This window comes from Coregonus clupeaformis, chromosome 24, assembly GCF_020615455.1.
Source record: "Coregonus clupeaformis isolate EN_2021a chromosome 24, ASM2061545v1, whole genome shotgun sequence".
Lineage (NCBI taxonomy): Eukaryota > Metazoa > Chordata > Actinopteri > Salmoniformes > Salmonidae > Coregonus > Coregonus clupeaformis.
In genome coordinates, this window is record NC_059215.1 from 61,420,793 (window position 1) to 61,439,291 (window position 18,499).

The 18,499-nt window shown below is 44.6% G+C and overlaps 1 protein-coding gene across 1 annotated transcript; it reads left to right on the forward strand.

Annotated features, from left to right (window-relative positions):
• The first annotated feature begins 3,625 nt into the window (after window positions 1–3,625).
• si:dkey-163f14.6 (latent-transforming growth factor beta-binding protein 3) lies at window positions 3,626–17,689 on the forward strand. The gene is made up of 8 exons (XM_041846840.2): window positions 3,626–3,904; window positions 4,026–4,202; window positions 4,782–4,946; window positions 5,212–6,351; window positions 7,509–7,631; window positions 13,661–13,867; window positions 16,938–17,075; window positions 17,251–17,689. The coding sequence occupies exons 1-8, from the start codon at window positions 3,844–3,846 to the stop codon at window positions 17,403–17,405; spliced, it is 2,166 nt and encodes a 721-aa protein (XP_041702774.2). The 5' UTR covers window positions 3,626–3,843; the 3' UTR covers window positions 17,406–17,689.
• Window positions 17,690–18,499: the final 810 nt, after the last annotated feature.

Sequence of the window (18,499 nt, forward strand, 5' to 3'; positions counted from 1 at the left end):
ATTTCTCTACTATAACCTCCCTCCAACGTCGTTTTAGGGAATTTGGCAGTACGTCCAATCGGCCTCACAACCGCAGACCCTGTGTAACCACGCCAGCTCAGGACATCCACATCTGGCTTTTTCACCTGTGGGAGTGTCGGGGGGTGTGTCGAGCAGTATTTCTGTCTGTAATAAAGCTGAAAAAAAAAAATTCTGATTGGCTGGGCCTGGCTCCCCAGTGGGTGGGCCTGGCTGCCAAGTGGGTGGGCCTATGCCCTCCAAGGCCCACCCATGGCTGCACCCCTGCCCAGTCATGTGAAATCTATAGATTAGGGCCTAATTAATTTATTTCAATGGACTGATTTCTTTATATGAACTGTAACTCAGTAAAATCAGTTGCATTTATATTTTTGTTCAGTGTGTGTGTATATATATATATATATATATATATATATATATACACACACACACACACATATACAGTCATGTGAAAAAGTAATAACCCTCCATTTATTATTTTTTTGCCATTCTGTTGTAGCTTTGCTTTTGAGTTTTGGATTAATGTCCTGTTGTAAGATCCATGTTCGGTTCAGCTTCAGCTTTTTGACAGATGGCCTCACATTCTCCTCAAGAATTCTCTGGTACAATATAGAATTCAAGGTTGACTCAATGATGGCAAGTTGGCCAGGCCCTGAGGCAGCAAAGCAGCCCCAAACCATAATGCCACCGCCTCAATGCTTTACGGTTGGTAGGAGGTTCTTCTGTTCAAAGGCAGTGTTTCCTTTTCGCCAAACAACTCCACATTTGACTCATCTTTCCAGAGCACATTGTTCCAGTAGTTTTGGTCTTTACCCAGGTGTTGTCTGGCAAACGTCAGTCGTGTCTTGATATTCTTTGAGAGCAGAGGCTTCTTCCTTCCTGACCTCCCATGTAGGCCAAGTTTGTGCAGTCTCTTTCTGACAGTTGACTCATGCACTTCCACATTGATTGTGGCAACAGAGGCCTGTATATCCCTTAATGTTACCCTGGGGTTCTTAGAGACTTCTATGAGCATCTTTCAGTCAGCTCTTGGGCTGAATGTGGTGGGACGACCTGTCCTAGGTAGATTGCCAGTGGTCTGGAATTTTCTCCATTTGTAGATGAGCCATCGGACAGTGGAATGATGTACTTCGAATTGCTTGGAAATGGATTTATAACCCCTCCCAGACTCATGGGCATCAATTTGGTTAAGACCAAACCAGACCAAGTTTCTAATCTTTATGGAAGGCTGGACCCTCCTAAGTTTCTCTCTAATGATTTTCTGTTATGATGCACCTGATTCTAATTTGAGCCATTTTACATGATGGTAAAGGTAGGGGTGTACTAACTTTTTCCACATAAGGAAAAGGCATTTCTGTTTATTTTAATTGCATAACATTTTCTAAGTTGAATTGTTTTTGTGTGATTTGTTAAATTGGGTTACCTTTATCAATGAATGTGGTGGGAATTTAGCTCGAATATCCATGTGTCCAAAGACCACTTTCCAGGGGGTGTACTTACTTTTTCACATGAATATATATATATGAAAATCTCATTTGAATGCACTGGGCCTTTAAAATATATCTGTTTATATAAAGCAGTGTGGAAACCAACCAACAGGTGAACCAGCAGGGTGAAGAAAGCATTGAGGGGAGTTCAGTGGAGTCTTTATTTTCTAGCTTCAGAGACAGTTACAGTATATAACCCTATGGTGAATACAGAACTAAGCTTTACCCATCTGACAATGTGTTTGTAATATAATGATTTTCAGCTGGACAGTTTTTAATTTGTTATACTTATTCTATGAAAAGAATTACTGGAAAAAATGCAATGAAATGTTTTATTTGAGTAAATACTTTTAAATCATTTCTGGTATGTACCGCATGTGTTTCCATTTCAAAACCACACTTTATTAAAAGGTCAAAGGTAGAATCATAAAACAAAAACAGAGAGAAGCCATACATTCTAAATGCATGCAGCAAAAACAATAGTAAATCTTGTTTTATTTTTATAAACGGGGAACAAAAAAACGTTTATTTATTCTCACAAAAAGTCAAGTGAAAGACAAACAGTGCAGATAAAGACAAGGTAAAACATTGTGCAGGTGAAGTTGGAAACCCTGCGAGGGCTTATATGAAAACCACACCAAAATATGATCTATGGCAAGACCTGAAAATGGTTGTCTAGCAATGATCAACAACAAATTTGACAGAGCTTGAAGAATTTTGAAAATAATGGGCAAATGTTGCACAATCCAGGTGTGGAAAGCTCTTCGAGACTTACCCAGAAAGACTCACAGCTGGGACCCAGTAGTTCCGAAAGTGCCTAGCAACAAAACTCAATGTCCTTAAAAATGTGTTTCATTTTTACTTTCATATTATCTGAAGTCGTCTTAACATTTGGAGTCATTAACTACCTGGTTGTCTCCGTAGCAGGAGCTTCATGATCCTCGGTGTTCCAGAGGACTCTGCAAGGGAAGGAACCACAAGAACCAACGTGGAAGAAACTGTTCCAAGTGAATGGTATAGGACCTCTGGAATGCCCTGGTCCGGCACCTCACTCTCAGTCATCATATCTACTGTTAGAATATGAATAAAGCCTCTAGTCTGAGCTCAACCTTGTCTGACCGTGTCGATCAGTAGTGTGTGGAAAATCTATTCTCTCTTTTATACCCATGAAAACAGCTCCACTTTCACTCCATGTTGTAGTGATTGAGAAGTTTAAAGACACTGGAAATAGACTAGTGTCCTGTCCAGGGGGTGTACTGTACATCAAGCTGCCTCATGATACAGGAACAGGAGATAGACTAGTGTCCTGTCCAGGGGGTGTACTGTACATAAAGCTGCCTCATGATACAGAAACAGGAGATAGACTAGTGTCCTGTCCAGGGGGTGTACTGTACATCAAGCTGCCTCACTACAGAAACAGGAGATAGACTAGTGTCCTGTCCAGGGGGTGTACTGTACATCAAGCTGTCTCACTACAGAAACAGGAGATAGACTAGTGTCCTGTCCAGGGGGTGTACTGTACATCAAACTGCCTCATGATACAGAAACAGGAGATAGACTAGTGTCCTGTCCAGGGGGTGTACTGTACATCAAGCTGCCTCACTACAGAAACAGGAAATAGGCTCCTGCTCCAGTGGGGTTGCTGTTATACTGTATCATGTGATGTGTAGCTTTAAATGCTCTTTACCGGCTGTTTCCTTGACCGTTTCCTTACATGGTTACATTTGTATTCTGTGTGTGTGTGTGCATGTTTGTGCATGCATATAGACGTGTGTGGGTGTGTATCGGAAGCCCCATAATTACAAAGCAATGTGTGAGCACTGTTAAACACACCTCGTACTTCTGACAGGCAGGCAGGCCAAATGGCAGGACCAGCCCCTCTCGGGAGGGTGGGAGGCATTCCACAGGTCTGGTGTTCAGGATCACACACACACACACACACACAGGACAACACACACACACATTTACATTTTACATTTGAGTCATTTAGCAGACGCTCTTATCCAGAGCGACTTACAGTTAGTGAGTGCATACATTTTTCATACTGGCCCCCTGTGGGAATCGAACCCACAACCCTGGCATTGCAAGCGCCATGCTCTACCAACTGAGCTACAGGAGGCCTAGACAACACACACACAGGATCACAAACACACACAGGACAACACACTCACGCAAACACACACACTAGAACTACAAGGTGCCAGAGGATCCCAGATACGCAGAAAGAGAGGGAGGATGAGAGAGAGAGAGAGAGAGGGAGAGGGAGGATGAGAGAGAGAGGGAGAGGAAGGGAGAGAGAGAGAAGAGTAGAGCACCTCAGTCGACTGCAGGGAAGACCATGGGGGCTCTGACGGGGCTTCTCTCTGCGCTAGTGGCTCTACTGTGGACCCTCCCTCCAGGTCAGTCAGTCTGTCTACCATGTCAATCTATTGGAGCTCTTGTTTCTGCTTGGTAAAAGTACTTTTGAGATCAAGGGGAACTCCTTGCATCAGGCTTGCTTTCTTTTGGTCTGCATTCCAGGGTCTTTGGGTGAGGAGGAATGCAGTGGTTTCAGACACCTGGAGAACGGTAGAACATTCTTCCGCTACAGGGGGCTGTATGTGACGTTCACCTGTAACCCTGGCTACAAGATCCATGGTTATAGAACCAACAGCTGTGTGTCTGGACAGTGGTCCAGGGAACCTCCTGTGTGTGTTGGTAAGTGACTTTGATTCATTTATTTCAAGTTACGCTATTCAATCTACATTTTATGGCCTTCTCCCTTTCTCTCTCTCTCTCCTTCTCTCTCTCTCCTTCTCCTTGTTTCTCTCTCTCTCCTTCTCATTGTCTCTCTCCTTCTCATTGTCTCTCTCCTTCTCCTTCTCTCTCTCTCCTTCTCTCTCTCTCCTTCTCCTTGTCTCTCTCTCTCTCCTTCTCCTCTCTCTCCTTCTCCTTCTCTCTCTCTCCTTCTCCTTCTCTCTCTCTCCTTCTCCTTCTCTCTCTCCTTCTCTCTCTCCTTCTCCTTCTCTCTCTCTCCTTCTCCTTGTCTCTCTCTCCTTCTCCTTGTCTCTCTCTCCTTCTCCTCTCTCTCTCTCCTTCTCCTTGTCTCTCTCTCCTTCTTCTCTCTCTCCTTCTCCTTGTCTCTCTCTCCTTCTCCTTCTCTCCTTCTCCGTCTCTCTCTCTCCTTCTCCTTCTCTCTCTCTCTCTCCTTCTCCTTCTCTCTCTCTCCTTGTCTATCTTCTCTTTCCAGCTTTTTCTCCTCTAATCTGTGTTGAATCTCCTGTTTGTGTATTCCAGGCTCTGGGTGTCCCAGCCCTGGGGATCTCACGCATGGGGTTACAAGTGTGACAGATGATGGGTCCTGGGTTCTCTTCAGCTGTGATGCCGGCTACAGGCTCTATGGACACTCACTGCTCTACTGCAAGGGCCAGAACTGGAACGGCACCAAGCCTGTCTGCAAGGGTGAGAGACTTAACTTACTGACTTAGTCCTCTTTGCCCCCTTGGGGTGTCCACCGTGGCCCTCCACCTCACTCTTTTCAGTGTGAGGCCTGAGGGTGAGACTGCTGTAGATTACTATCAACATCGTATTATACAGTAGGCTACCCTCCTTCATGTGGACCAATTATAAACATACACTGTAATCTGATTTTTAACCTGCCTTAAACGAAGGCATGGATGGATGATGTCTCCTGATCTTGATCCTCCTCTCTGACTCTCCCTCCTAGAGTCTGACATGATGAGTTCAGGGAAGCAGAAGGAGCCAACGGTCCCGATGCCCGGGATCCAGAACCAGAACCTTGACGCTCCGTTCGCTCTGAAGAACCATCTACGGCTTCACTACAATACCATCGCTAACACTGCCTCCAAGGATGCCTTCCTCAAGCCCATCTTTCTGGCCAACGCACCACCCAAAGACCCCCACACCCACCTAAAAGATCCACACTCCATAGACTTCAGCCCCAAAGCTCACCTTGTGGAGGAGATTCTGAAAGACACCAGGGGTCTAACAGACAGAGAAGGGGCCCCTGAGAAGCCCACTAGACCACAGGCCTCCACATCATCCTCTACTACTACAGAGACCATTACTTCCACATCTGGCCTGCCGGTCTCTCCTGCTGAAGGGTATGGGCACCAAGGGACCTCCATAGCCCAGGCTGAGCAGGACGATTCATTACCCAGGAAGGAGGTGCCGACAGGGGCCACCCAGGTGGAGCCTGGCCAGGGCGTTACGGAGCCAGCAGATGTGAGCAGCACAGAAACACAGGAGCCTGGTCCTCAGAGACCCACTGAGACGAGCTCCACAAGCTTCATCAACTCTAGCAACACCACCAGCCACTGGGTCAATGGAACAGACATGGATGGTCATCACATCCAGGTGAAGGAGACCGCATCATTATCTCTTGATGATGATGATGGTGAAACTCTTCAACACAACGTGACCTCTCCGGATCTGGCATCAAACGAGTCCTCACAGTACAATGAAACCGACACAAGTGACCGTCATCACAGTCAGGCCAATGAGACATCATCATCACCACTGTCCGGTGATGATCGTGAAACGTCCCTACACAATGGGACTTCATCATATCTGGCTTCAAACAGGTCAGACCATCATCTTGTTAAGGGTGCCACAGGCACAGTGCTGCTCAGGCCTGTGACCATAACCAGGCGTCCGGTGTGCCCTTACCCTCCCCTGCCCGCTCATGGCACCTTCTACTTCCGTACGGTAGACAACCCCGGTCCGCAGGACTACAAACACTACATCCAGTACGCCTGCTATGCAGGGCACACACTGGCCCACGGGGATATCCACAGCTACTGTCTGCAGGGCGGACGGTGGAGTGGTGTCACACCTGTCTGCTTGGGTAAGTCACTGCACTATCATTCCCCAATGTATTGCCTCTACAGATTCTGTAGTACCGAATGGAAGGCCTACAGAAGGCCCTAGAAGCATTGTTCACAACCTATGTTGCCATGTTCACCTCATGGACTGAGTCCTCTGTGTTTGGGAAGGTGAGAAGTAAAGGGTCCCTGTACTTAACCCTGTTAGTTGCTGTGTAGAGATGATGTGTGGAGATGATGTGTGGAGATGTATGTGTAGAGATGATGTGTAGAGATGATGTGTGGAGATGGTATAGAGATGATGTGTGGAGATGATGTGTGGAGATGATATGTGGAGATTATGTGTAGATGATGTGTGTAGAGATGATGTGTAGAGATGATGTGTAGAGATGATGTGTAGAGATGATGTGTATAGATGATGTGTGGAGATGATGTGTGGAGATGGTGTAGAGATGATGTGTGGAGATGATGTGTGGAGATGATGTGGAGAGATGTATGTGGAGATGATGTGTGGAGATGATGTGTGTGGAGATGATGTGTGTGGAGATGATGTGTGGAGATGATGTGTGTTAGGAGAGAAACAGGTAACGAAAGGAGACGTGTGCAGCTTTCTCTGTTTTCTACATTATTACCTCAGTGACATCAGAAGATCTGTTACACGCGTTATCTCTCAGTAACTGAGTGACTGACTGGCAGACTGAGTGGAATCACCAGGAAGTCAGTGCTGTGCTTGGTAGACTCTGGCAGCCGGTCCCAATTCACTTATTTCCCCTTCCCTTCCCCTTGGAACTAACCCTTTGATGGGTAGGGAGTGAATTGGGACCAGCTGTGGTTGTTGGAAGACAGTCCTATTTTAAATTGACGGGGCTCAGTGAAGGTATAGTCATAATTCATAGGTGGCCAACCCTACTCCTGGAGAGCTACCCTCCTGCAGGGTCTTTATTCCAGCCCTACTATAACACACAAAGCCTGCACACCTGTTATAGTACTATACAGAATCACCTTCATTCACCAAGCGCATTTTACATGTACCAAAAATTTGACCTGGTGAAATGGTATCAGACAATAAACAGAATATACAGACAGGATATACAGACAGGATATACAGACAGGATATACACACAAAAATAGAATACAGACATGAGACACTGACTCCTCCATCTCTGACCTCTAACCCTAGAGGTGACCCCCTGCTCCCTGAACAACGGAGGCTGTTCCCAGCTGTGTAGTGTGAACCAGGAACAGGCTCAGTGTCACTGCAGACCAGGCTTCACCCTGCTAGAGGACCACCGTACCTGTAGAGGTCAGTAAAACAATCAATCAATCAATCAAGGTGAGAGACGAAGTGACTCGGTTCGAACCCAGGGTCTCCTGTGCGCCCCAAGACAGTGTTCACCCACTGAGCTAAAGCCGTAGCAAGTAACGCAAGTCCTCAAGGGACATGTTTCACTGAAACAACTGGTACAAGAGCTACTACACATTCACCAAGCTTTGTGGTAGAAATAGGTATTTCACTTTATGAGCCCAAAACCACTAGTCAGTGTTGTGTTTGTGCTCCTTGTTGGGGTGAGAGGTCAAATGTCTTGTTTGTGTTGCCTTGACTACCCAAGATGTCTTCCTCCACAGTGTCCGACTAGCCAAGATGTCTTCCTCCACAGCCTCTGTATAAAGAACAGCCGTAGTGTCTAAAACAACAGGGTCTGCGATGTGATCATGATGCCCCCTAAATTCAATGATGTTTTTACAGCCTGAGAAGCTCCCATTTAGAGCTTGACATTCTTGACCCATAACATCTTTAACACTCTGATCACACGGCAGCACTGCAGAGGGACAAGCTACAGCGTGAGGGAAAGACCATGTTAATATGTTTCATGAGCTCTATTCCACGGTTCACCTACAAAGTAGTCTCTTGTGACAGCTGGACATTTGGTTCTGGGTGTCCAGTAAATAACCTGGGTCAAATTATCTACCTTAAAAAAATTGGCTTCTGTTAAAAAGTGTTTCTCTGTTGAGAAATACTTTCTCACAATTTCTATTTTCCCTCAACAGGTTATATCCATGTGCCGCTGGCAGTAACCCATCATTTGAGTCTTAGAATAAAGTACTACTATTATTCACTGTCCATAGACAGGTGGTTGAATAAACAGGTGGTTTTCTCCTGTAGTCAGACCTGACTATCATAATATCAATACATGCTATAATCAGTCTGACTCAGACAGGCATACCATACCATACCATACCATACCATACCATACCATACCAGACCATACCATACCATACCATACCATACCATACCATACCATACCATACCATACCATACCATACCATACCATACCATACCATACCATACCAGCCATACCATACCACAGAGATAAATATTAATTTACACATTCCAATATCACAGCAGTGGTGTAAACACACACATCTATACACACAGCTACACACACAGCTACACACACAGCTACACACATCTACACACACATCTATACACACATCTATACACACATCTATACACACAGCTACACACACAGATCTACACACACAGCTACACACACATCTATACACATCTATACACACAGCTACACACACATCTACACACACATCTATACACACAGCTACACACACAGCTACACACACAGCTATACACACAGCTATACACACAGCTACAGTTGAAGTCGGAAGTTTACATACACTTACGTTGGAGTCATTAAAACTCGTTTTTCAACCACTCCACACATTTCTTGTTAACAAACTATAGTTTTGGCAAGTCGGTTAGGACATCTACTTTGTGTATGACACAAGTCATTTTTCCAACAATTGTTTACAGACAGATTATTTCACTTATAATTCACTGTATCACAATTCCAGTGGGTCAGAAGTTTACATACACTGTGCCTTTGAACAGCTTGGAAAATTCCAGAAAATGATGTCATGGCTTTAGAAGCTTCTGATAGGCTAATTGACATCATGTGAGTCAATTGGAGGTGTACCTGTGGATATATTTCAAGGCCTACCTTCAAACTCAGTGCCTCTTTGCTTGACATCTGTCACGATCATCACATGATGAAGCGGACCCAAGGCGTACATACTTTATTAGTAGTACACACACGAACCAAAACAATAAACAAACGATACGTGAAGTCCCGGGTTAATAACACAAACCTTAACGGAACAAGATCCCACAATAAACATGTGCCAACAGGCTGCCTAAGTATGGTCCCCAATCAGAGACAACAAGCTACAGCTGCCTCTGATTGGGAACCACCCTGGCCAACATAGATATACACAAACTAGAACACAAACCTAGAAAACTAAACAATGAAACCTACACACCCTGGCTCAACATATAATAGTCCCCAGAGCCAGGGCGTGACAACATCATGGAAAATCTAAAGAAATCAGCCAAGACCTCAGAAATAAAATTGTAGACCTCCACAAGTCTGGTTCATCCTTGGGAGCAATTTCCAAACGTCTGAAGGTACCACGTTCATCTGTACAAACAATAGTGCGCAAGTATAAACACCATGGGACCACGCAGCCGTCATACCGCTCAGGAAGGAGACACGTTCTGTCTCCTAGAGATGAACGTGGAGAATATCCATGGAGAATAAGAGCACTTCCTCCCAGCTGCCCACTGCACTGAGGCTAGGAAACACTATCACCACCGATAAATCTACAATAATCGAGAATTTCAACAAGCATTTTGCTACAGCTGGCCATGCTTTCCATCTGGCTACCACTAACCCGGCCACCAACTCTGCACCCTCTGCTGCAACTTGCCCATGCCCCCCCCGCTTCTCCTTCACACAAATTAAGACAGCTGATGTTTTGAAAGCGCTGCAAAATCTGGACCCCTACAAATCAGCTGGGCTAGACAATCTGGACCCTTTCTTTCTAAAACTAGCCGCCGAAACTGTCGCAACCCCTATTACTAGTCTGTTCAACCTCTCTTTCATAACGTCTGAGATCCCCAGAGATTGGAAAGCTGCCGCGGTCATCCCCCTCTTCAAAGGGGGTGACACTCTAGATCCAAACTGCTACAGACCTATATCCATCCTGCCCTGCCTTTCAAAAGTATTTGAAAGCCAAGTTAACAAACAGATCACCGACCATTTCGAATACCACCGTACCTTCTCCGCTATGCAATCCGGTTTCCGAGCTGGTCACGGGTGCACTTCAGCCACGCTCAAGGTCCTAAACGATATTATAACCGCGATTGATAATAGACAGTACTGTGCAGCCGTCTTCATCGACCTGGCCAAGGCTTTCGACTCTGTCAACCACCGCATTCTTATTGGCAGACTAAATAGCCTTGGTTTCTCAAATGACTGCCTCGCCTGGTTCACCAACTACTTCTCAGATAGAGTTCAGTGTGTCAAATCGGAGGGCCTGTTGTCTGGACCTATGGCTGTCTCTATGGGGGTGCCACAGGGTTCAATTCTTGGGCCGACACTTTTCTCCGTGTATATCAATGATGTCGCTCTTGCTGCTGGTGACTCTCAGATCCACCTCTACGCAGACGACACCATTTTGTATACATCTGGCCCTTCATTGGACACTGTGTTAACAAACCTCCAAAGGAGCTTCAATGCCATACAACAATCCTTCAGTAGCCTCCAACTGCTCTTAAACACTAGTAAAACTAAATGCATGCTTTTCAATCGAACGCTGCTGGCACCCGCCCACCCGACTAGAATCACCACTCTCGACGGGTCTGACCTAGAGTATGTGGACAACTACAAATACCTAGGTGTCTGGTTAGACTGTAAACTCAACTTCCAGACTCACATAAAGAATCTCCAATCCAAAGTTAAATCTAGAATCGGCTTCCTATTTCGCAACAAAGCCTCCTTCACTCATGCTGCCAAACATGCCCTCGTAAAACTGACTATCCTACCGATCCTTGACTTCGGCGATGTCATTTACAAAATAGCCTCCAACACTCTACTCAGCAAATTGGATGTAGTCTATCACAGTGCCATCCGTTTTGTCTCCAAAGCCCCATACACTACCCACCACTGTGACCTGTACGCTCTTGTTGGCTGGTCCTCACTACATGTTCGTCGTCAAACCCACTGGCTCCAGGCCATCTATAAATCACTGCTAGGCAAATCCCCGCCTTATCTTAGCTCATTGGTCACCATAGCAGCACCCACCAGTAGTCTGCGCTCCAGCAGGTATATCTCACTGGTCATTCCCAAAGCCAACACCTCCTTTGGCCGCCATTCCTTCCAGTTCTCTGCTGCCAATGACTGGAACGAATTGCAAAAATCTCTGAAGCTGGAGACTCTTATCTCCCTCAATAACTTTAAGCATCAGTTGTCAGAGCACCTTACCGATCACTGCACCTGTACACAGCCCATCTGAAATTAGCCCACCCAACTACCTCATCCCTATATTGTTATTTATTTTGCTCTTTTGCACCCCAGTATCTCTATTTGCACATCATCTCTTGCACATCTAGCATTCCAGTGTTAATACTATTGTAATTATTCTGCACTATAGCCTATTTATTGCCTTACCTCCATAACTTGCTACATTTGCACACACTGTATATATATTTTCTGTTGTATTTTTGACTTTATGTTTTTTACCCCATATGTAACTCTGTGTTGTTTTTATTGCACTGCTTTGCTTTATCTTGGCCAGGTCGCAGTTGTAAATGAGAACCTGTTCTCAACTGGCTTACCTGGTTAAATAAAGGTTAAATAAAAAAATAAAAAAAAAATAAAAAAACGTACTTTGGTGCGAAAAGTGCAAATCAATCCCAGAACAACAGCAAAGGACCTTGTGAAGATGCTGGAGGAAACAGGTACAAAAGTATCTATATCCACAGTAAAACGAGTCCTATCTCGACATAACCTGAAAGGCCACTCAGCAAGGAAGAAGCCACTGCTCCAAAACCGCCATAAAAAAGCCAGACTATGGTTTGCAACTGCACATGCGGACAAAGATCGTACTTTTTGGAGAAATGTCCTCTGGTCTGATGAAACTATTTGACTATAATGACCATCGTTATGTTTGGAGGAAAAAGGGGGGACTTGCAAGCCGAAGAACACCATCCCAACCGTGAAGCACGGGGGTGGCAGCATCATGCTGTGGGGGTGCTTTGCTGCAGGAGGGACTGGTGCACTTCACAAAATAGATGGCATCATGAGGAAGGAAAATTGTGGATATATTGAAGCAACATCTCAAGACATCAGTCAGGAAGTTAAAACTTGGTCGCAAATGGGTCTTCCAAATGGACAATTACCCCAAGCATACTTCCAAAGTTGTGGCAAAATGGCTTAAGGACAACAAAGTCAAGGTATTGGAGTGGCCACAAAGCCCTGACCTCAATCCTATAGAACATTTGTGGGCAGAACTGAAAAAGCATGTGCGAGCAAGGAGGCCTACAAACCTGCCTCAGTTTTACTAGCTCTGTTAGGAGGAATGGGCCAAAATTCACCCAACTTATTGTGGGAAGCTTGTGGAAGGCTACCCGAAACGTTTGACCCAAGTTAAACAATTTAAAGGCAATGCTACCAAATACTAATTGAGTGTATGTAAACTTCTGACCCATTGGGAATGTGATGAAAGAAATAAAAGCTGAAATAAATAATTCTCTCTACTATTATTCTGACATTTCACATTCTTAAAATAAAGTGGTGATCCTAACTGACCTAAGACAGGGAATTTTTACTAGGATTAAATGTCAGGAATTGTGAAGAACTGAGTTTAAATGTATTTGGCTAAGGTGTATGTAAACTTCCGACTTCAACTGTACACACACATCTACACACACAGCTACACACAAAGCTATACACACATCTACGCACACAGCTACACGTGCTCTCCTGGGTAAGAGCAGGAGCTCAACTAGCAGGTACAGTAGTTGATATATCTCCCTGAGTCGTTTTCCACACACTGCAGCTTCCTCTATAAATCAGACGTTTTTCTCTGAGTCTGTATTTCATGTATTCAAACAGGGCCAGACCACTGAGGCCAGGGCTGCAGATCACATCAGTGGAACAGAACAGGTGGATGTTAGCTAATACACACTGTTGTTGTAACATAAGACTGAACACTGACACGATCAAAACAGCATCACACATCGCCTTTGTCAGACATGAAAGCCAACGGTGCATGGGTGGTCTCCATGGCAATGAGGTGTGCCAGAGCGAGAGAACATTAGAGAGAGACAGAGAGAAACAAAGAGAGAGAGAGAGAGCTGCTATACTCTTTCATCTCAGGGCCTTTGTGACATCAGCATCAGACAGGCCACTTTCCTAATTGTGTGTGTGTGTGTACGCACGTGTGTTTAAACAATACCTGTGTGTGTCCTCGGTGCAGATGTGGATGAGTGTGTGGAGGGCCAGCCGCAGCAGCGCTGCCAGCAGACCTGCGTCAACACCTTCGGCTCGTTCCGCTGCTCTTGCCCCAACGGACACATCCTGGCCGGGGACGGAAGGGCCTGTGTGGCTGAGTGTCCAGCAGGGTACAGGAAACAACCCTCAACCCCAAAACCTGGAGGAAACTCGTCCAGAAAGGCGTGTGTGGGTAGGAGACACTGGGGATGCATTAGGTTCAGTAGAAATGAAGAGAGAATGCCGCAACCTTTAGTGAGACTAGTGGAATATCTCTCTCTTAATTACCCTCGTGGAAATCTAATTAGCATAATCCAAAAATCCCTGTAAAAATATGTCAGTTTAAACGAGATATCTCAATCCACCGCATCAGCCGATGTCGCACTTCCGCATCTGCAGTGAAAGAGCTAGAGCAGTGTTCGTCAGACCATGAGACATCCCGAAAATCGCTCTCTCACAATATAGTCTGTAGTGTCCGAATCCCTCTATGGAAGGATGAGACTCTCACGAACATGATGGTGTCCTCCCTTTTGCTCTATGACCGCCACAAGCGTCTTGGGCCTCGTCTTAAATCGGTACAGCCGATCAGCCAACTTCTGTCTGTAGCATCCTAACGGTTTGGGCAACACACTAATATGACCCCTCTGTGGAAAGGTGAGACTCTCACGAACATGTACATTGCTCTAAGTACATTGCTCTAGGATGCCCACAGGCCTCACAAGACTCGTCTGAAGGGTCCCCAGTACCAGTTGAAAAAAAGGAATGGAAGTATATATGGAGACTGTTCAGTGCCAAAAATAAGGGGTTAAATACATGTTTAAAATAACTACAAAAAACAAGTCAAATAACAAATGTTTCCCGAACCTACTTACAGTGGGGAAAAAAAGTATTTAGTCAGCCACCAATTGTGCAAGTTCTCCCACTTAAAAAGAAGAGAGAGGCCTGTAATTTTCATCATAGGTACACGTCAACTATGACAGACAAAATGAGAAAAAAAATCCAGAAAATCACATTGTAGGATTTTTAATGAATTTATTTGCAAATTATGGTGGAAAATAAGTATTTGGTCAATAACAAAAGTTTCTCAATACTTTGTTATATACCCTTTGTTGGCAATGACACAGGTCAAACGTTTTCTGTAAGTCTTCACAAGGTTTTCACACACTGTTGCTGGTATTTTGGCCCATTCCTCCATGCAGATCTCCTCTAGAGCAGTGATGTTTTGGGGCTGTCGCTGGGAAACACGGACTTTCAACTCCCTCCAAAGATTTTCTATGGGGTTGAGATCTGGAGACTGGCTAGGCCACTCCAGGACCTTGAAATGCTTCTTACGAAGCCACTCCTTCGTTGCCCGGGCGGTGTGTTTGGGATCATTGTCATGCTGAAAGACCCAGCCACGTTTCATCTTCAATGCCCTTGCTGATGGAAGGAGGTTTTCACTCAAAATCTCACGATACATGGCCCCATTCATTCTTTCCTTTACGCGGATCAGTCGTCCTGGTCCCTTTGCAGAAAAACAGCCCCAAAGCATGATGTTTCCACCCCCATGCTTCACAGTAGGTATGGTGTTCTTTGTATGCAACTCAGCATTCTTTGTCCTCCAAACACGACGAGTTGAGTTTTTACCAGAAAGTTATATTTTGGTTTCATCTGACCATATGACATTCTCCAAATCCTCTTCTGGATCAGCAAAATGCACTCTAGGAAACTTCAGACGGGCCTGGACATGTACTGGCTTAAGCAGGGGGACACGTCTGGCACTGCAGGATTTGAGTTCCTGGCGGCGTAGTGTGTTACTGATGGTAGGCTTTGTTACTTTGGTCCCAGCTCTCTGCAGGTCATTCACTAGGTCCCCCCGTGTGGTTCTGGGATTTTTGCTCACCGTTCTTGTGATCATTTTGACCCCACGGGGTGAGATCTTGCGTGGAGCCCCAGATCGAGGGAGATTATCAGTGGTCTTGTATGTCTTCCATTTCCTAATAATTGCTCCCACAGTTGATTTCTTCAAACCAAGCTGCTTACCCATTGCAGATTCAGTCTTCCCAGCCTGGTGCAGGTCTACAATTTTGTTTCTGGTGTCCTTTGACAGCTCTTTGGTCTTGGCCATAGTGGAGTTTGGAGTGTGACTGTTTGAGGTTGTGGACAGGTGTCTTTTATACTGATAACAAGTTCAAACAGGTGCCATTAATACAGGTAACGAGTGGAGGACAGAGGAGCCTCTTAAAGAAGAAGTTACAGGTCTGTGAGAGCCAGAAATCTTGCTTGTTTGTAGGTGACCATATACTTATTTTCCACCATAATTTGCAAATAAATTCATTAAAAATCCTACAATGTGATTCTCTGGATTTTTTTCCCTCAATTTGTCTGTTATAGTTGATGTGTACCTATGATGAAAATTACAGGCCTCTCTCATCTTTTTAAGTGGGAGAACTTGCACAATTGGTGGCTGACTAAATACTTTTTTTCCCCACTGTATATCGCTCAGATATAGGGCAGACACTTCAGAACAAACTAACTTTATATCGCTCAGATATAGGGCAGACACTTCAGAACAAACTAACTTTATATCGCTCAGATATAGGGCAGACACTTCAGAACAAACTAACTTTATATCGCTCAGATATAGGGCAGACACTTCAGAACAAACTAACTTTATATCGCTCAGATATAGGGCAGACACTTCAGAACAAACTAACTTTATATCGCTCAGATATAGGGCAGACACTTCAGAACAAACTAACTTTATATCGCTCAGATATAGGGCAGACACTTCAGAACAAACTAACTTTATATCGCTCAGATATATGGCAGACACTTCAGAACAAACTAACTTTATATCGCTCAGATATAGGGCAGACACTTCAGAACAAACTAACTTTATATCGCTCAGATATAGGGCAGACACTTCAGAACAAACTAACTTTATATCGCTCAGATATAGGGCAGACACTTCACAACAAACTAACTATCTGTTTTTCCATTTAGTGAATCTGTTATTCAATGCGTTTGTATGGGCTAATTGTAGTAAGGCCAAATTAAAATGTAATTTTTTTATATATATCTTTGGTACTTCAAGGAGTCTTAAAATTCAAACTCACAAATAGCTAAAGGATCCTTGGTATGACCTTCTTAAAACAATTCCTCCCTCCGGCTTAGTCTGTAGAGGGTCTCTTTACCCACATGAACTATTCTCTCCTACATGAAACAATGTGTATGGCAATTAAGTGGTCTTCAACTTCTGGAATGACACTGATCCTTTACAGACATCAATGAATGTGAGGAGCCAGAGGTCGGTGTACCTGCACACAGGTGTCAGTGGAAGTGTGTCAACCTGCCTGGCTCCCACCGCTGTATCTGTCCCAGAGGTTACAAACTGTACTCAGACGGACACCACTGCAGAGGTGAGATGAACACGCCCACTAATACACACACATCCATACACACACACACACACACACACACACACACACACAGCAGACATAAATAGATCAAACTGAAGTCTTTGACAAATCTACGATCACAATCACTTCCAATGATATCTTTCTGACCAGCCCTTGCCCTCTGTTTTATCAACAGATATCAATGAATGTAGCCGTAAGAATGGTGGCTGCTCTCACCTCTGCCTGAACCATAAAGGAAGTTACCAGTGTTTCTGTCCTGCCTCTCAGCGCCTCTCCCCCTACAGTAGGAAGAAGTGTCAGCCAAGGAAAGAAATGCAGAGTAATGTGTAGCAGAGATAGGGTGGTGATAATTGTAATTTAAATCTAAATATAATGTATTCTATTGCTTCTACCGTCACTCTGTTCGGCCCTTGAACAATGATTTCTACAATTTCATCTACATTTAGTCACTTCATTTTGCAGATTTTTTTAGTCAAATCATTATTGAGAACAGTATTTAAAAAAAAGCATTCAAATATTATTGTCATATTCAGAACATACCGGAAACATTGATTGAGGCTTCCACTGCGTTATACAGACATATTCAGTGAGGGAAAAAAGTATTTGATCCCCTGCTGATTTTGTACGTTTGCCCACTGACAAAGACATGATCAGTCTATCATTTTAATGGTAGGTTTATTTGAACAGTGAGAGACAGAATAACAACAAAAAAATCAAGAAAAACGCATGTCAAAAATGTTATAAATTGATTTGCATTTTAATGAGGGAAATAAGTATTTGACCCCTCTGCAAAACATTACTTAGTACTTGGTGGCAAAACCCTTGTTGGCAATCACAGAGGTCAGACGTTTCTTGTAGTTGGTCACCAGGTTTGCACACATCTCAGGAGGGATTTTGTTCCACTCCTCTTTGCAGATCTTCTCCAAGTCATTAAGGTTTCGAGGCTGATGTTTGGCAACTCGAACCTTCAGCTCCCTCCACAGATTTTCTATGGGATTAAGGTCTGGAGACTGGCTAGGCCACTCCAGGACCTTAATGTGCCTCATCTTGAGCCACTCCTTTGTTGCCTTGGCCGTGTGTTTTGGGTCATTGTCATGCTGGAATACCCCATCCACGACCCATTTTCAATTCCCTGGCTGAGGGAAGGAGGTTCTCACCCAAGATTTGACGGTACATGGCCCCGTCCATCGTCTCTTTGATGCGGTGAAGTTGTCCTGTCCTCTTAGCAGAAAAACACCCCCAAAGCATAATGTTTCCACCTCCAGGTTTGACGGTGGGGATGGTGTTCTTGGGGTCATAGGCAGTATTCCTCCTCCTCCAAACACGGCGAGTTGAGTTGATGCCAAAGAGTTCGATTTTGGTCTCAACTGACCACAACAGTTTCACCCAGTTCTCCTATGAATCATTCAGAAGTTCATTGGCAA